This window comes from Crinia signifera, chromosome 4 (assembly GCF_055691185.1).
Source record: "Crinia signifera chromosome 4, ASM5569118v1, whole genome shotgun sequence".
NCBI lineage: Eukaryota > Metazoa > Chordata > Amphibia > Anura > Myobatrachidae > Crinia > Crinia signifera.
Window position 1 is genome coordinate 195,070,444 of NC_139220.1, and position 20,963 is coordinate 195,091,406.

At 39.4% G+C, this 20,963-nt stretch overlaps 1 protein-coding gene across 2 annotated transcripts in view; it reads left to right on the forward strand.

Moving 5' to 3' along the window:
- The window catches only part of PLXNA4 (plexin A4), a 602,161-nt gene that overhangs the window by 514,024 nt on the left and 67,174 nt on the right, over positions 1-20,963 (forward strand). For both annotated transcript variants that reach the window (XM_083183332.1, XM_083183333.1), the window contains exons 17-21: positions 272-365; positions 1,803-2,042; positions 2,719-2,865; positions 11,644-11,878; positions 15,128-15,270. In XM_083183332.1, the coding sequence (XP_083039458.1) occupies positions 272-365; positions 1,803-2,042; positions 2,719-2,865; positions 11,644-11,878; positions 15,128-15,270 (859 nt within the window). The remainder of the gene's footprint in view (positions 1-271; positions 366-1,802; positions 2,043-2,718; positions 2,866-11,643; positions 11,879-15,127; positions 15,271-20,963) is intronic.

Here is a 20,963-nt window from a genome sequence, read left to right on the forward strand (position 1 = left end):
GTCACCATGGGTGCCAATGGTGATTGAGCGATCCAGTATTATATCCTGGGATGTACTTTACATTGATGAGTATAATTACAGTCCCTCTTTACATAATATACCATACTGTGAAGATAAAAGACTGCAGGATTGCACTGACTGAAACTTGCAGTCTATGAATATATACCTGAGGATATACTGCTTAACAGTACTGTGTATTCATAAGTCACCTTGTAATAGATTACTGTTAACTATGTGACACTAACACCAGTCCTCAACGTTTGTGTTTTAGTGGGAACACTCCTATATCAGTATGGGGAACTAATCTGGACATTATCAGAAATCCTCGAATAAGGGCCAAGCTTCATGGAAAAGAACATATTAATGTAAGTGCTATAATAATGAGTTACATAAAAGTGTGTCTGTTGTCATCTGCTGTCACCTATCAGGCATGATGCTGTAATATACATTATGGGTATGTCTACTTTATGTTTTTTTAACATTTACTTTTTCGCAAGTGTTATCTTCAAAATCCAACTGCTAAATAGGAAAAATGTTGCCATTGATTATGCTGACATAAAAGGGGAGAATTTACCTTTTAAGTATTAGGAATGCTGGCCTTAAAAGTGTTCTGTGATAATGTCACTGTCTTCAAAGGGGAACCAAGTTCACATCACTGCCTCTTCTTTGTGCTAAGGAAAATCATTGACAGTATATTTTTATGTCAGACTTGCTGCATGCTTCACTTGTAAAATGCACTGAATATATTTTTTATTGGGAAAGTGTATGTATATGTGGGTGTGTGTGCAGATGGTTCCTAATACACCGAACATCCATACACCATACAGAGCCATTCATTTGCTGCGATTGAGATGTTTCATTTGGGGTAGCGTACTGTCTGTTTCTTTAAATTTTGCATTTAAATCCAATTTTAGATGCAGTGGAACACCACTCAAAGGGGAGATTCAGTAATCCTGAGTAATTTACCATTAGCTAGTTCATCCCCTGGGGTTGTTCAGGTCCCCTCAAAGGCAGCAAGCAATCTGCACCTAACAGGTATTTCTCTTTTGGATCTGAGCAGAACCAAAAATAAATCCTTGATAAATAGCCTGTTATTGGGTGCAAGTACAGTACAAATAAGATGCACATTTTGAGCGAGAGAGTCTAAAGTTGTATGGGGCGTGGTGCGCCAAGAGGTGCTATTTTCCACGACTGTGCCAGGACCCATCTATATATTATATATATACATTTTCATTTTAATAACATATAGAACTGTTATTTATTTAAGAAAGTTGCATGGAGTAAATATTTGCTACAAACTTATTTCTTTCAAATGCCATTCACTAAATAGTCAAACTTTTAAACGAATAAAGATCACTTAAAATGTACAGCCTACTAGTTTAGTAAATAGCACAGCATCTGACTCATTTCTGTTTATTAGAGCACCTAACACCTTTGATATACAATTTATATTTTTTCTGCACTGCACTGAAAGCACACCACATTGTTTGGTACGCTGGGAGTCAGTCAAAGAATGCTTCCTCACCACTCTGATGATGTGACCACCACCTACCCATGCTTGGTAGCCACTGGAATTGCCCAATGTGCCTATATGTTAAGATAGCCATTTATTTATATCCTCAGGCATTTATCTCAAGTGTACTACTGTATAAGGAAAACAAGCTACATCTAGTATGTACTTTATAATTCTCAGCATATTATAATAAGAATTATTTTGCTACATTATGGCTGAAGGTACGTGAATGCAAATTACATTTGTTGGACAATAATTACACAGTAATCTTCTTTATATTGTCTTCCAGAACTGTACTGTGCTAAACTCTACAGAGATGACCTGCCAGGCTCCAGCTGTAGCAATTAATTCCAACAATCATGTTGAAATTACTGAGCGACCGGAGGAATTTGGCTTCATCATGGACAATGTTCAGGCATTGCTGCTCCTCAATAAAACTAATTTTACATATTATCCAGATCCAGTGTTTGAGTCTTTTAGCCCTTCTGGCATATTGGAACTAAAACCAGGAAGTCCCATAATACTAAAGGTAAGTGGACTTGTGCTAGGAACCCTATGTATTTAATATTGCTGTTAATATAAAAGAAACTGAAGGAGCGCTATTAAGCACTGTGAGCCAGCTATCTTTGGAATTTGTATAATATTTCTGTTAAATACTAGATATTACCACATTAGACACAGCCCACTTATCAAAATAATTTGCCTTGTGATTTAAACAAGCAAAACTGTTTAAAAACATTTCAGGGTATTGAGAATGGTACACAAGGTAGAAAAATACAATATTGGGTGAAAATAACCATTTTCCCGCATAAACTTTGTAAAAAAAATTTTTTCTTTTTCATTCACTGCAATTTAAAAAATTACAGACTTTGACAAATTGTTTTTCTCATCTCCTCTACACATTTAAATCCCATTTATATTTCAGTTTATTGCACCATTTTATGCTTTAGGGAATGCAGCGGATCATTAGTTACCATTACTTGAAAGTGAATGATTATGTCACGTTAACAATAAATGTTTTAAACCATCAGTTTTTTCGGGCTTGTACTAAATTATTCTGTTAACTCACCAATTTCACTAATTTGTTTCGTATAAAAGAATATGCAAATATTCATCCTTTACTATATTAGTAATATAATTTAACACTTACGCTTCAACTAGTATATTACTAGAATTCTCTGTAATCATATCTTTTATCATTATAGGGAAAAAACCTAATTCCACCAGTTGCAGGAAGTAATATGAAGTTGAAGTACGCTATGTTCATTGGGGAGAAACCATGCACAGTCACAGTGTCTGATGTACAACTACTGTGTGAGTCACCAAACCTAACTGGGCGTCACAAAGTGATGGTAAGTACTGTAATATATCCTCAAGGTTTCACGTGTTTCATCAAACAAACTATAAAGTGGGACACAAACGTTTTCATTGTTTATTTCCTTTGGTTTTTTTTTTTTACATAGCATTGAGGCAGAGCCGGTCCAAAGGAATTTAATGCCCATGGCAAGTTTTTTTGTTGGTGCCCCTTAGCAAATAATTCCACTACCAATCTAAGTGTTTATACATGGACACCAAAAAGAATACATTGGTTTTTGCCCTATTTTGTATTGTTAAAGAATTGGGCTAAACCCACACATTATACAAGAGTATAAATATACATGAACCAAAAAAGGAACAAAAAGAAATACAAATATATAAATATATGAATGCCTTAATCTTTGAATGTTTGACATTCTTAAAAAAACGAAGGGTATTAATGTTTGTCCAATATAGTCCAAGTTGCATGAACACTCAATCATATATACATTTTTGATGTTACAAGCAGGGCGATGCTAGTCATTGCAGTGCCCCAGGCGGAGTGGGGGGGAGGGGCTCCCCGCCACTCACCTGCTTGAGGGGTGTCACCGCCGCTGGGTCACTCCACGGGGGGGGGGGGTGTGAGGGGAGACCGCTGCCGGCCGGATGGTGCCAGCATAGCAGAGCAGTGCTTTCTGAGCCCCCGCTGTCAATCACCGCCTGGGAGAGTTCCTGCATTACGCTGCCAGGTCACCGGGTCACTCCACTGGGGGGGGGGGGAGCTTGTGCTGATAGAGCAGAGCAGCGCTTCCTGAGCCCCCGCTGTCAATCACCGCCCGGGTGAGTTCCTGCATAGCGCAGCCGGGGATTTCTTATCAGTGCCACCGATCACCCTCTCTACGGTAGGGGTGGGGTAGGAGTGCGGGCGCTGCTGCAGCTCACCTCACCTGGCTCCAGGGTGGTGGGTGTACACCTGCTCCGTCCCAAGTGCCGCCCTCCAGTGGCCAGTGCCCTAGGCAAACAGCAGGTGTGCTCCAAATGGGTAATGGTTTAAGATATAATCTACAGATGGAGCACCTCTTGTCTTTGCAGGCCCTCCATCGCTAAGGGTTGCGCGCGCATGAGAGCTTCCCGCCACCGTCCACTGCCTCCCCCGCCGCTCCCCAACCCCCCCCTTACCATGCCTGTCTCCCTGAAGTGGAGACGGACAGGGTCCCACCGCCCAGCTGACGAGAGACTTGGACACACGTGCGCGTGAGACGCACGCGCATCCCAGTCTAATGTAGTCCCTCTCCGCCAGCTCTCGGACGTTAGCATAACTTGGAGTGAACCTGGTGCCCATTGCTGTGTTCACTTTCTGGATATGAAAATCTCTATTAAACAAAAAATAAGTATTAGTAAGGCTGAATAAAAGACCTTCTAAAATTGATTCTTGGTCTTTTTTGTCCAATGTGCTTTGATCAAGAAAACTGGTAACTGCCTTCAAGTCTGCTTCATGATCTATTATAGTATATAAAGATTTCACATCTGCTTTTGATCAAAAAGAAGTCTTCTTCTCATGTGACTGTTGGTAAGAAGTTTAAGAAGTATCTTGTATCCTGCAGATGTGATTTATTCATAAGTACCAAAGGTTGCAAGGAATAATTAATATGTTTTGATAGGTTAGTCATGATGGAATACAGTCTGGAGACAATTGGTCATCAGGGAGGATGTTTGGGATCCTTGAGGATTTTTGTAGTAAATATACAGTATTGCAGGATGCACAGGCAGCTTACATGTGGCATGTACAGTATTAAATGTGCACATGCAGCTGTATCTGCATGCACAATGCTACAATATAGTGTTTTCCAGTAAAACACTGTAACTTAGCATTTAGTATGTGGATACAGCCACAGTCACAGATGAAGAAGATGCCCTTTAATGGAAAAAGTTGCACGAAAAGATAATTGTGCTAACAAGGTGCACCGTTAGAAGAGCTGTTTGATGAGGCAAGGATGTAGGAGGACACTTCTGTAGGCTATTGAAAGCTTCTATGTAAGTAATTGCAAATTATTAATTAATATGCATTGCTACCATTGTTCCCTATAAAAGTAGGTATGTTGTGTAAAGTAATCTTGATAATATTTTAAAAATTCATGAAAATATCATAGTTTAGCACCATACTTTTTAGCTTTATACCACATTCTGAGATTGATACTGAGGTGTGAGTAAAGAAAAACATGACCTGGGACAAACCATGTTATAATGCAAGGGTTGCAAATAAATGCATTATATTTGCATTTAGAGTTGATACTGTCTTGTTTTGCAGGTACTCCACAAATTAATGGACTGCTTTATTCTTACATTGCAATTTAGATCTGAGTTTAGGCATGTTCCTTTTAAATCTAAATCTCTCTGCACATTTTACATCTGTAAAGGTGCAAAATTTCTTGTTCTTTTTTGCTGTACCCCACAGAACCGTATCCTGCCCCATTTTTTTTATATATATTTATTACATAAAAGTTAGACACTGGTATCACTAGGAAGATGAAGTACATTTAGATAATTTGTTTTCAGATGTTGTTGTAGAAGAAAATGTTTTACTGTGCAAGTAATCCCCTTTGTAATATACATCTGACCAGCCCAACCCTTTCTATTTTGTAAACTGTATCAGTTTATTGAAAATTGGGTTTAGCAGCTGGAAAAACACAACTAACCCGTTATTTTCTTTTTCCGTGACACTGTATCTGTTTGTGTAAGGAGAACACAAGACAGTTTAGAATATCAATTAGATCCAAGCTCCAATGTTTTTGAATACTGGGAATCTCAGCTTGTGTAAATAGCTCTCAATAAAAACAAACATATGTCTGATATGTGTGATACTGTATATGGTACCCCAAATATGCTGTGTCCTTACCCATGCTAACATTTACAGTATGTTAAATATATATATATATATATACTGTTTGTGCGGCCCGGCACTCTCCCTTAATAAGCAGGTGCCCCCGGTGCCCCTCATGCAAGTAAACACATATATGGCAAAAGATGGCACTCCAGAGGAACTAAATACATGCCTTTAGCCTTGACAAAGGGGCATGCCAGCCCTGAAACATTGGCGCATTTCTTTATGCACTATTTATAAAAGATATTTTCACCAAGTCCCTCTGGAGTGCCATCTTTTCCCATATATATATATATATATATATATATATATATATATATATATATATATATATATATATATATATATATATATATATATATATCGCTGACTGATGATAGGAATCACACCCAGTAATTGAATGTACCACTGAATTTATGAAGACATCAGTTGGAAAGTGGTCTAATTATGATCTTAATTTCTGATCGCTATTGAAGCCACACCCTGTTATATGACATTACGCTTTGATATCATTCAAATTGATTTATCTTAAGGTATATTTTATACCTTGCTTTTTAATCATCTGAAAGAACCAGCTGCTTATCCAATTGATCCTTGGTTACCCCTGAAGAAGTCCCTATGGGACGAAATGCGTAGGGTTATTTCAGGCAAAGTTGGCCAAAGGTTGGATCAAGTATCAAAAATCCTATGTGAAAGCCCCTATCGGAAATTTTTATTCTGCTGTTCAGATTAAATAAATTTTACCTTTTTACTGCTGTTCAGAATAAATATATTTTACTTTTTATCGTTGTGTATATTTCTCTGGTGAAACACCTACAAGCGCACCTCTATACCTCTTTCTTTTCATTTCTATTTCCCGTACCTCTATTAACAGCGAGGTTCTATAGAAGTGCCGCTACCCAAACAGCACAGGAAAGGGTCACAACCCCCCGTTTTTTTGTGATATATATATATATATATATATATATTTATGTTATATTGTATTTGTGCATATTTATTATATTGTATTTGTGTCTGCCATAGAAAGAGCGAAGGCGATTTTGTCCGATTTGACTCGATTCTGACAGATTGGGATGATAAACCGGACCAAATCGCATGTGTTTGACATCCCATCTGACCCGATGCGCGGCCTCGTGTGCATTGGGTCAGACCCTAGAGATTGAACCTGCTGCACATAGCATCTATTTGATCAGACCCATCAGCGGCACATTGCAGGTGCTTTTTAGCACCAGTGATGTATTGGGTCTGATCCAATAGATCCTATGTGCAGCGAGGATGGCAGGTGCTGAGGTCTGGCGGTGGAGCTGCCGGGGAAGCTACAGGGGAATTTATTCCGACTTGTCCTTGGCCGCATTGAATACCGCCCATAGAAGTAATTGCACTGGGTGGAGTTTCTGCAGCAAAGTACACAGATGCTGTCAGTGCAGATTTAGCATTACCTGACAAACCTCATAGAGACACAAAAAGGAGCTAAAAGCCTCCAGCATTCTGTGCTCTATTAATGGACTCCAAAGCTTAAACTCTTCAGACAGGAATTTAAAAAAAATTTACTTGAATGTAATGGAATGTCTCAATATTAGCAAGGTATTAAATAGCAATTCGTCACCGGAGGCTGAGAGTTTTCAGACAGCTTGTCCAACAAAGTGACTGATACCTGAATACCTTAACCCTCGCTACCCTACCGAGCCAGACTAGCCAATGATAATTAACCCAACAAACACACTAACCCGAAACTTGTCTGGAAGGAACAGAATTGTAAATCGTTTCATCACACTCCTCTTTTTCAAGGAACACTTTGAGCACCAATTTAAGGGTACTCATTTAAATGGTATAGTCCAAATTGGGGTATGACTTTAATGTTAAGTAATATAGAGCTCATATTGGCCCTTATTCTGATCGGTGCGGATATTCCCGAATTCTTACGGTGCGGTCCGCACGCCACGGTGTGCTGCCGCGTGCGGCCATCGTCCGTAGAAACGCCCACGTGTCCTCCGCATTCGGACGGACTCACTCTTTAAGAACAGGGCGTGTTTACGGACGACATACAAACCATGCGTGTGCGGGGGAAACACTCCGATTCTGCACGGTATTACAGAGTATTACAGAGTATGCACGGGAATACCGCATCCGAACGGGAGGCAAGCGGTGCTTCCGCACGTAAGCGGTGTATTTACGCCAAACAACCCACTATTATGTCTATTCTGCAATACATCACATGACCCACTTATTCAATTACCTATCCTCATACAAAAATGCTTATTTGGAATTGGAATCAATTAGATGCCAATATATCCTTACAAGCATGCCTAACACATGCATTGCACACATTAACCCTTACAGCAATTGAAGTGCAATGGTTTGTATTAGACCCTGTGTAAAATATTATAAACAATCTACACATATACTGTTTAATGTGCAAATAAAGTTAGTTAGTAATGAGTAAAGGAGTCGATTCTATTGGGTTCAGGTGTTAATGCTTGTAGTCATTAGGCGGTCCGTTCGCCTACCGCAGGAACGAGTGGTGTCCGCTAAGCAATACTAGCCTTTTGGACACCGCACATTTCTTCCCTTTTTGTTCGCGTGCATTCGGAGTGGTATCCGAATGCACGCCCCCCAACATAAGTGTACTCCCCCGTGTCCGCCCATGTTTCCGCCCCGTTTTGCCCACTTTGAAACTACGCCCATGTGTCATTCCGCATGACGCCCATAATACGCCCATATTTCCCGACTGATTGCGGTGAACAGTTTTGTACGGGATTTGCCCGAACAGGTACGGTGTCAAGGCGTGGCACATGCGCGTTGCGTTCTCCACGCATGCGCAGACGCCGTAAAGACGCGATCCGAAAGTATGCGGAAAAGTACGCGTCAATCAGAATAAGGGCCATATTGTTAGGTTGTGTTAATTGTTATAGTGAGAACGCTCAGCTTACCAATTTGATGTATTACATACAGTGTATGTTGAGTATAAGTGCTAATAAATGTTGTAATCTGATCATTTAGATTAAGGTAATGCTTTACTGACCTGCCAAAGAAGATCTGGAGACAGTAACTTCCTTTAAAATAAAATAAGTTTATTATTGTGGTGTGAAACTTGCTACCATTGCTTGAATTGTAGAGAATCTGTAAGGGCTGAACCACACAGCGGGTCCCTTTCAGCGGGACACACTGCATCACAAGGAGCCTGCACAGAGGCTCCTATGGGTCAGTGCCCACACTTTGGCAGGCGTCAGTAGGACAGGAAGGCGGGATGACAGCAATTCAAGGTGAACACATACATATCAATGTATGTGTTCACACAGAGTAGCAGTGCCGCATTGTGTTTGACTTTAAATCTGGTCAGCAGTGGCCAGATCCTGTCCTAAAGGTGCCCATACACGGTCCGTTGTGTAGGGCTCCGTTTTGTACTATGCGATGCGCGCTCCCGCGCATCACATAGTACGGTACAAAAAGTATGTGCTGCACATACTTTTTGTACTAGCTATACATCGGATCGGATCGCAGTGCATGCACACTGCATGCACTAGGGATGCGATCCGATCCGATGTGTGCTGTTTAAGCACACAACGGATCCGATTAACGGACCGTGTATGGGGGGCTTAAGCCTGCTTGCAGCCAGATGGGTCCCACTGAACAGGAACTGCTTGACCGCTATGTATGGCCCCTCCCTTAGGTTGTGTCTAATTGTCAATCCCATGAGTGTGATATATATTTATTTAATTGAATTCAGCACATACAATAGATTAAATCATTTTGTATGTGACATTGTACTAAATATGATGTTTAAGATCAAACATCCATGGGCAGAGCATGCCCCGGGCACTTGAGTATTACTGAGTTTGTGTAGAACGGTTTATGGTATTGGAGCATTCATCTTGATAGAGGACAACTCAACTTTTCTGGTCAGCTACAAAATAGTATTTTACGATCTCAGTCTTTTTCCACCTTGCTAGTTAGTCGGGGCACCTCATTCACCCAATATTAATGGATGTGATATAAAACCCCATGGTGGATCCATTTTGCATAATCTGAAGATTCAGTAATATTTTTTATCATTTTTAAATATTTTTAATATGACATGCAGCATTCAGGGCCTTATTTTGGTTCACTCTTAGAGGCAAATTCCTTCTTAGATGGGTAAAACCATGTGCACTGCAGGATGGCAAATGTAACATGTGCAGAGAGAATTAGATTTGGGTGAGTATTTTGTTTCTGTGCAGGGAAAATACTGGCTGATTTAATTTTACACTGCAATATAGATCTCCCTTTGAAGAAAAACCCCACCCAAATCTAATTCTATCTGCACATGTTATATCTGCTCCACCTGCAGTGCACATGGTTTTTCCCATCTAAGAAGGATTTTGCCTCTAAGAGTGAACCAAAATAAGGCCCTCAGTGTGAGTTGGCATGAGTGTATATATAAAACCATTGGAGTGTCAAAGTATTGGCTGAAAATCAAAGAAGACAAGGTTATCAGTGACAAATGCTGGGTAAGGGAACAAAGATAAGACTGGACAGATTTTAGCTTACTTTTTGTATCTTGTCTCTGATATACAGCCACACTGTCACATCTATCCCAATGACTTTCTGTTATTGTCCAAAGGCCAAAACTGATTTAATCCCCATAGTGCTGGAGGACAGCTGAACTTTTCTGGTCAGCCATAAAATAGTCTTTTGCTATCTCAGTAAATTGTTCAGGACAACTGCAGTTCATTTCAAGGTGTAACACCTGCAAAATAAACTCTACCTTTTCAGTTTATGGAATTAGAGTATGTTCACTGTTTCAGTGCTGCCCAAGATCTACACTGAAATAAACAAGTGGGTGGGTTAGGGTGCTGGGGGAAGGGGAGTTTGGGTTATGTTGGGACTTTCTGTTGTGATGACACTGTCAGTCTTAAGATCTGACCACTGGCATCCAGTCCTTCGTTCATCTTTATGCATTATTACAAACTAAAGATGACCATAGATAGTATATACACGAATGCACGTATATAATGTAGGTATACTTATCAGGAAACCCTGGAAAATAAAAATGTTTAATGCTTGTTTTGTAACATATATTGTACAGCAGGTTTCATGGTTGTAATGTCAGACATGCCTCTACACTTATATGTCCTAACATATTTTATCAGAAAGAACAGAGAATCTAATGTGTAACATACTTTATGAAACTCAAGGGATTTTTGCCTGTATTATTGACGTAGCATATAATTTCATCATAGCTCTATTCCTGTCGTTCTTGCTGCCTGGTGGACTGCAGGGGGCTGACTCAAACAATTTTAATAGCATCTATTACTTTCTGTAGCGTGAAGTTTTGTATAAAAATATCCTGTGTATTTATCAGGCAGTAGCAGCACTAAGATACAAACAAACACTGAGCATTTATAGCATGTCAAAGACTACAGTAAACCAACTAATCAATAAACCAAAAGCTTTCATTTTGTTTGTGTAATGTGAGTTTATGAGAAGGGAGAGCAGCTATTTTTATCACACAGTTGTTGTTTTTTTTACCTAAGCCATACTGTATTTTAAGCTGAGATAGGGCCACAGATAGAACAATTATGTCACGCTTAGAATTGCATGCTACTCAGTTGCGTAAGTTTGTCCCAGTATTCATTCCAAGATAAATAGTGCTGCCCCCCCCCATACACACACACAAACACAACGTATCTATATATATATATTTCTAGTGTCCATTTGTGTGTCTCCAAAACACTGCCATCCGTTGGCAGCGAGTGAAACTACATCTCTTTCTCTTAGGGGCAGATTTAACAATAAGTGATATCCATGCGTTTCAAAGAAATGACAGGAGCTGATTGGTTAGAGCAGCATTTAAGATTAGTAACAAATGATCATTTGAATATCACAAGTTGATTCTGCCCCTTAGTTGTTCTTTGTAATTGGGTACAGGTTACTAAATCTGTATTTATAGTCTCTGATGTGTTTTTCCATGCAGGCCCGTGTTGGGGGAATGGAATTCTCACCTGGAATGGTTTACATAACTCCTGACAGTCCTCTCAGTGTCCCAGCCATTGTCAGTATTGCAGCAGCAGGCGGACTGCTGATAATCTTCATTGTGGCTGTACTTATAGCCTATAAGCGCAAATCCAGAGAGAGTGACTTAACTCTGAAAAGACTGCAGATGCAAATGGATAACTTGGAATCCCGAGTGGCTTTGGAGTGCAAAGAAGGTGAGACCAAGGGTTTAAATCTGTGATGGAGCTAGCTGGTAATTTCTTTTCCATAGGTCTATGGTCCATATAAATGAAATACTCGAATGTGGCCTACACACTTAGTTCTCCCCGAGCATTTTCTAAGCGTTCTCACTAGATTGCTTAGAAAATGCCCCAACATTGCTCCGTGTGTAGGGGTATAGCGATAGTGATGCACTGGGTCAGGGCCAGTGTTCTCACAGAGAAAAAATAGGTGGTTCCTTACGGATGTCCTATGCAAAAGGTAGGTCAACAATAGGTACGGGACTTATTGCTCTTTATAATCATCCAATTATTCTGGTGAGAGCCTGTTATCACACATTATGGGGGTTGTTATGGTCGATTGGCAAGGCTGTGAATTCGCAGCCTTGCGTGTCCACCAAACCCCACCCCCTCTAACAGCATGTGTTCCCACACACAGGCTGCAAATGGATGTTTAACATAAACATCCATTCGCATGCTGCGGGGGAACACCCATATCATTCTATGGTCGGCGACCATTGAATGATGTGGAACGTGTACGTATATGCGTGCCCTCTCTGGAGGAAATCCATTGATGTCAGCTGAACCCCCACCCGCATCATGCCCCCATTACTATGAGAACGTCCAGCGTTCTCATGGGAACACCCATGAAACGCTGGGCATTCCCATATGGTGATAAGGCTGCCCTCTGCCCCATGCCCCTCTCTGCCCCCCCTCCAGCTGTTTTGGGTGCATGCGCCCAGCGATCCCACTATTCGCAGTGGGTGCACGCAACCGGAATACACCCCTATGTGCTGCTAATGGTACATAATTATTATTTTTAAACTGTTTTATTATTGCCATATTAGTAATAGATGTATGTTGTTTGATATCCCAACCGTATATGGTTTTTAATCTCTCTCCTCAACTCAGCGATGTGACCTTTTGCTATCTATATTGTTCTCATGAAAAACACTGGCCCTGACAGATCACTCATTGGCACATCACTGTGCAGCTCTGTGTGCTGAGTGATCTGAGCATTGTGGGTGATCTAGCATTGCTCAGAATGCTCATCGGTACTTGTGTAGGGATCCTTGACAGAGAGAGAAGATTCATGACAATTGTTTGCGGAAAATGTGATGTATATTGGGATACATACGGATGGAGATGCCAGCAGTCAGATTACTGATGATGGTTTCCCTATGGGGTGATCCCCACAGTGGTCATATAAGTATAGTTACCCTCCCCCTGCCCCCTTACCCCTAATCCTCACTCTGTGCAGCCTAAATCAGATTGATATCAGGATTCCAGCGTCAGTCGTCTGGCGGAAGTTGGCATGCCAGTGTCGGTACTGTAAATACCCGCATCCCCACTGCTGGGATTCTGAACACATCCCTGTGTATTTTAATACATTTAAATAAGTTTAAACTTACTTGTAGCTCACTTGTGGATAAATGTATATAGACACTTCTATAAATGTAGCTACTACCATTGGATACAATAAGTCCAGTTCCATCTACTAGGTTCAATTATTGCTTCAAGACACTTTGTAAACTAATGTAACTAATATGTTGTAGAAATATTACAACTGATTTTATAACAGTAAAAATAATATCAACCAGCTATCCCGATTATTAAACTTACTGACTTTCCACCCAGGTTTATCGGAGACACACGTGCCAGCTGTAAGTGCTTTGAAAGCCCCATAAGTGTTTCATCAACTTTGTAAAATATAGTCTAAATCTCTATACAAACCCTTAATTCCCTGATAGTTTATTAGTTCTGAGCATGGTAGAGAACTGTGCTGATTGGGCACAATGTCATTAAAGTTAAGGCACATGTTGAATTAGTTTCTAAAAAAAATATATGTTACTAAATTGTTTGACAAATACATATTTTCAAAATGAGTTCAATGTAATGACCTTTAAGTGTTGTACCTAAAGTGTTTTATTATTATTCCACAACCTGTTTTCAATTGTATTTTCAATGTTATTAGCAAGAGTAAAGCTGGCAGGAATGTGTTGTCTTGACAACCTGGTGTTGGGGAGGCTTTCTGTGGCTTTATGGACACTGTGAAGGTTAAAGTGTTAAACCCAGGATTTCTTTGTATCATTTCTCTTGCTTACATTCACCCTAACTCGTTCACATTAATGTCAAATAGGATTACCTTTAGTCTATATATTCAGTATACATCTAATGTGTCTGAGGTGTTTTTTTGTATTACTATGCTGGGTGCTAAGGAGTATTATATAAATAACAAGAATAGCATGTTTTGGTAAAGTAAATACATGGAGTTGACTTTAGTAATATTTGACGTAAGCTATGTGCTACATACTACTCATGTGCTATTGCTTTGTAATGTGTAGGCTAAATTGTTAGGTCTTTTGCTGTGTTTAATAATGGCGATATATAGTGCTTTTTTATTCAGCACTTATAACAAATCAAATCATTGGCTTTCATTTACTTAGATTGGAGTTCTTTTGAAGATGGGCTGTTGCTATTGGCAACCAATCAGAATCTACTTATTTAGCACCTTCTACAAGATAATAGAATTGGATTGATTGCCCGTAGCATCATCCCATCTTCAACAGAACTCCCATCTTAGTAAATAAACCAAAGTTGTTCTTGTTAATCTTAGATGTAATATCTATAAAGAAGAAGCACAGTAATTGTTTAATGTAATTATTGCAACAGCCAATCATATTTTACCTGTCATTTATCTAGTATTATAATTGTGAAAGTATACATCTGATTGCTTGAGACAATTAACAATATTTTATTGATGAGGTATTCCCAATCTGTGTCCTCAAGCACAATAACAGTGCAGGTTATAGTAATATCCAGGCTTCAGAACAGATACTTAAATCAATGTAACTGAGGTAATGTTTAAGTCACCTATGCCCAAGCATGGAATTCACTAAAACATGAACTGCTAGGATGAGGTATGGAATGAATGTATTCATTTGTTTCTCATTTTGTATGGAAGTTTGCCAGTAACAAGTTTTATTACCAGAAACATAATATTGCATCTCACTGTTGCCCTCTGGAGAACAGCACTTGCATTTCAGCATAATCCAATTGAAAATCTTAACAGTGGGGCACTAGCATATAATTAGAAATGCCAGAAGCATCCACCAAACAAAGGTCAATAATGTATTTTCTTCACAGATAAAGAGCACTTGGTAATTACCTTTCAATATCTAGCAGAAAGCCATCACATATTCCGAAGGATCATAAGTGTCTGTTATTTCTCTGCTTCTCTTGTAGCATTTGCTGAGCTTCAGACAGATATTCATGAGCTGACAAGTGACCTTGATGGAGCTGGCATTCCTTTCCTGGATTATCGTACCTACACTATGAGGGTCCTGTTTCCCGGCATTGAAGACCACCCTGTATTGAGGGACTTAGAGGTACTGTGTGCAGTACAATTAGAGTGACAATATTGTATTTATGCACATATCATATAATACACCATGGATCTTTGCATTTATACATGACAATACTTTTTCAATGCTGCTAAATAATTGGTACTAAAATGCATCAATAGCATGCAATCGAAGCAACCATATGCCACTTTTTTCAGGAAGTAAGTTTTAAAGAGAAAATTAGACCTAGAAACATAGAAAGCCAATTGGCTGTGACCTAATCACCTGTCAGATGTTCTGTAATTTCATATACAGGTGACACAGAGAGCTCTGATTGTTCCTCTGTGTGCTGAGAGCAATGATTGGATGAGGCCATCCTAATATTGTTCTTCACAGTGGTGATTTAGTAAACATTTATTTCAATCTGGTAGGTATTTTTTTTTTTTTAAAGTTGAAGTCCTAGACACCTGGGGAGATATATCAAGCCTAGCTTCTAGCACAGCTTTCAACATGGCAGTAGGAGTTGATTGGCTGGCACTTTATTTCTCTCAACTTAATCACTTGATTCATACCCCCATTGCATTGCCACTGTTACTATTTGAGGTTTGGGATTAAAATAGATGTTTAATGGATGAGGTTGGGTTTAATGGATGAGGTTGGGTATTTTTTTAAAAAAAAGTTGAAGTCCTAGACACTGGGGGAGATATATCAAGCCTAGCTTCTAGCACAGCTTTCAACATGTCAGTAGGAGTTGATTGGCTGGCACTTTATTTCTCTCCACTTTATCACTTGACTCATACCCCCATTGCATTGCTACTGTTATTATTTGAGGTTTGGGATTAAAATAGATGTTTAATGAATTAGCGGTTGGCTGTAGGACTGCCATGGTATGCAAAAGCAAAATTCAATTGCTGATTTAATAATAGTGGCAGTCTTCCTGCCTTGCAGTAGTGGAGTCAGGCACACTTCCCCATCAACATCTAGACTTGTTTTTCAGCTACCTATGTATCAATTCTTCCCCACACCTTTCTGTTAATACATTTGTATGAGCCATCTTTACCTCCTGTTTCATGTCATACCATCAGCGTACATCACTACATCATACAGTATGTTGGTGCTTTATACATAAATGATTATAATAATGTATGTACTACTGTACTCCCTTTAAGGGGATATTTATTTTAGCTTGGAGGGAAAATAAATGGTGAAAGATAAAGTACTAGCCAATCAGCTTCTCCCTTTACATTTTGCAAGCTATGGTTGGTACTTTATTTCTCTCAATTGTATCCCTCACAAGCTTTTATAAATATCCTTGTAAACCTGGGTATACACCATTCAATTTATTTAAGCAATATGCACAGTAACAATATTTTTAACAATATTATTGTGTATATTGTCTAGTGTGCATACACTATGGGCAGTATTCAATGAGGCTGATTCGCCATGTTTTATGGCAATTTTGTGCTATTTTCGTGCTGTACGGCGATTTTTTGACTAAAACGGTGAATCACCCTATTCAATGACCAGATGGCGAATACATTTCAAGGTTTTTATCGCCATGATTCACCGAGTAGCAATCGCTATCTTTTTGTGGTGAAGTGGAATGTGAACTTTTAAAATAAAGTGTTTTGTTTTTTACATTTGGTGTCAAAAAATCAGGAACTTTATTCTGAGGAGGGGCGTGCTATTTTTATTCATGTGCTGTAAGCACATGAATATATATTTAATTTAAAATATATATATTTTTTTTTACACAGCAGCCAGCAGGGGGCCGGGAGCCGAGCCGCTCATTAGATATTCATATATTCACTGCACCCGATCATTACATATGCACGATCGGGTGTAGTGAATACCCGGTCCCCTGTTGGTTATCCCGGGGGGCAGCCTGTGCTGCCTGGCTCCCGGGGAGCCCACCTCCCCCCCACCAACGTTCTGGGGCAGGCAGGGAGACTTCTATCTCCATGCCTGCCGCCATCCTCAGGCTCCCTGCGGCACCGGCGCAGGAGTTAAAATTCGCCGGTCAGGGGCAGTGAGCCCCTGTCTCTTTGAATACTGGAGCCGGCAAGGCTCCGGAACGCGGCGGGCAGTGGCGAATGTGCAGCGAATCCTAAACAGGATTTGCTGCACATCGTCAAAATTCTCATTGAATACTGCCCTACATCGTTAACATATTGATTTTCACAAGTATTTTTATAAAAGGTATTAGCTGATTTACCAAGCATTCTTTTTTTGCCAATGTAGCTCCTAATGTGTTTTTTGGTTTAGAAACCAGAATATCAAATTCCCAACCTCAAGTGACTGCAAATTGCTACAATAAAAAAATGACAATTAATTCAGCTTTGTGCTAATGATTTAAAAATTGCAATTAATGTATTTATGTCAAATTGACTGATAGATGGTGATACCACACATGCTTGTAATTATTAAAACCCAAATTAATTTCAAAGCTCTCCTTGAAATCTGTTAAGCAGACAAGTCAGTGTAGTTCATATATAATAATAAAAATTATGATTATAATAAAGTTCTTTTCTGCCATAGACCCAATGGGGCAGATGTATTAAGCCCGATGAAGAGATAAAGTGCAGTCGAAGGTGATAACACACCAGCCAATCAACTCCTTACTCTCATTTTTCAAACTACATATGTGTCCACATACATCTTGGTTTTACTGTGCCATGTATGGCACAATTTGGCATACCTTGGACTCTGCAAAAGTCACACTTTGTGATTTTTCTAAAAATTTCCACCTCTAATCTATCACTTTAAATAAATTCTACTCCTTCAAACAATTTTCAGAATCCACCCACTTGCTACATTTGGAAAAACAGCTAAGCCTTGTTTTACATGTTGTGACAAATTGACATGGTTGGCTGGTGTTTTATCACCTTTTAGTTTTTCTTCACTTTGGTCCTTATTCAGATCTGATCGCAGTACAAATTTGTTCTCAATATGGGCAAAACCATGTGCACTGCAGGCGGGGCAGATGTAATATGTGCAGAGAGAGTTAGATTTGAATGAGTTATTTTGTTTCTGTGCAGGGTAAATACTGGCTGCATTATTTTTACACTGCAATTTAGATTTCAGTTTCAACACACCCCACCCAAATGTAACTCTCTCTGCACATGTTACATCTGCCCTACCTGCAGTGCACATGGTTTTGCCCATTTTGAGAACAAATTTGTACTGCGATCAGATCAGAATAAGGGCCTTTATCTCCGCTTTATCTCTACGTTATCTCTTCACCATGATTAATACATCTGCCCCATTGTGCTCTTAAGTGTGCACAAACAATCATATTTGGAGAACACATATGGGGTATGTATCATAGCTCGTAGAGAGATAAAATTGTCAGGGTAAAGTCCCCATACACACTAAGCGATTTCTTAAACAAGATTGCTCATTTTAGCCCTGAGTGATATTGTTTGTCATATTGTCAATATGTGTTCAATGGAGAAGGTTGATGATATCGCTCATGGAACATATTGTATAGTGTGTAACTGGCCATACAGTACTAGCCATATTTTTTAAACATAACTTGTAAAATTATAAGGCAAAAGCTGATCGTCTAGTTCTATGGAAAAGATGTACTAAAGAAAAAATGCGATAAAACCCTTGTTTTTCAGGGTTTTACCGCATTTTAAAATGTAATAATAACCGGCCGCCATTTTTGCCTCATAGGGTGTTGCCATCATTGGATGGTGATACCGTATAGAAGCCTATGGGCTTCTTGACGCCGTCCTCTGCCGTTGCTGACCACACTCCTGGCCATACCTCCTCCTCCCCCTAGAAAACACAGCCGGCGGTCCTTCCGGCTTCAAGGTGGAGGAGGGGCAAAGGGCTTCTACTTCCCGGTCAGCAAGCCTGGGAATGTGAGATCCCCGCACACCATATCACAGGTATCACTGGGGCCTCCGTCACCGCACAGCGATTTTCATCGCATATGTTAGTACATATGTGATCAACATCGGTGCGAAGGGCGGCAACGTACATCTCGCCCTTTATCTCTTACAATTTTGTCTCTCTGAGCTGTGATGAAGACCACCCACAGTCACACTACATTTGGCATGATATTTTACGATAATAGAAGAACGACAGTATCTCTAAATATAGAATTATGATGTTCTATAATTTGTCTTTTTTTTTCTAAATCCAAAATGGAACTTTTTTGATCTTCAGAATGAAAGGAAGTAAACATCTTACATACATACCGTATTACTGTATGTTTTGTGACAAATGATTATAGGAAAAGTGCATAATTTCTCTCTTTCCCTTGATACAAGCTTTTCTGACAGTCGACTTTGATTTCTGTAATGACCCTTTCCTTGTTCAGTGTAGGTGATTCGAGATGCCAGAGCAAAAGGGTTTCGCAAAGTCCAGTCTTGGTGGCTGAACATCTATAATGAGTTTATATAAAAGAAAATCCACTGGAAATTATTTAGACGTACTATAGAAAAACTCTAATGGAAATAGTTTTGTTACAGTTTCCTGCTAATTGCCTCACAGTAATTGATATAAACAAGAACAGTTCCCTAGAAGGGATGTCTTTTGAAGTTAATTGTTGGAAAAAAAGGCCTCTCTACAACTAACGTTGTACACAGGTTATGCAGCCCACTCAATTCTTGTATATTTTCTAATTAAAGTAGCTTCCAGCAGACATGTATTGCATAGAAAGAAACTAACTTTACTCTGGTAAACAAATGCCATTGGCTTTATTACTTTCGCGTTTAGTTCAGTCTGGCACTTTGGCACTCTTTCTATAGGCAGTCTGCTTTCCTACAAAACCCGCAGCCTACAAATAAATAAAAAATGATGCACCTACTGAAATGAGGTGTAATAAATCAAATAGATAGCATGAGTCTATATTTGCCTGGCTTCCTAAATCGAATTTGTTGTAAACAGTATCTAAGACTTTTTTTCCAAAGCAGTTATCAGCTTCATGAGACAGAATCTAGTTGCAGATGAATACTGAAAATCCCCGACAATGTAACAAGGCAATTGTTTTGCTCATTTTAAAAACATATGCAACAAGATTAGGCAGGTAATCTGTACTAACAACTAGACACAGTTTTATATCTTTAGTATAACCTCTGGGTGTTGCAGCTCTATGAAGTACTGTACTTTTAATGCAGGAGCAAAGAGAGCATTGCCAAGGATTCACCAAGACAAGAGGCACACTATTAGATTTCATAGCAATTTATCATGGATGAAAAAAGAAATAGTCATGTATAAATTTGCTTCTCGTGTTCTAGGTTACAAGAAGAAAGCCATTGCTTCACAGATTTGCATTATCAATGAGATCTTTCTAAATTAAAACCTACTAGTCTTCACCCTACTATCATTAGAAAATAATATTATTCCAAATCTTAATCTAAAAATATCCCAATATTTAAGGCTATATGGCACAATAAATTACTCTAAGGGGTTATTTTGGTTCACTCCTTCTGGCAAATTTTTTCTTAGATGGATAAAACCATGTGCACTGCAGGTGGGATAGATCTTACTTGTGCAGAGAGAGTAAGATTTGGGTGGGGTTTTACTACAAAGTGAGATCTATATTGCAGTGAGTACAGAAACAAAATAACTCACTTAAATATAATTACGGTATTTGTTTCCTAGCACAGCGCCACCGATTTTGATTGTATCCATCGGGTCGAAAAAATCGCGTCGATCGCATCGCATGCCAACCAAATCGCATGCGATGCGCATCGATCGACCCGATTTTTACATTGGAATCAATG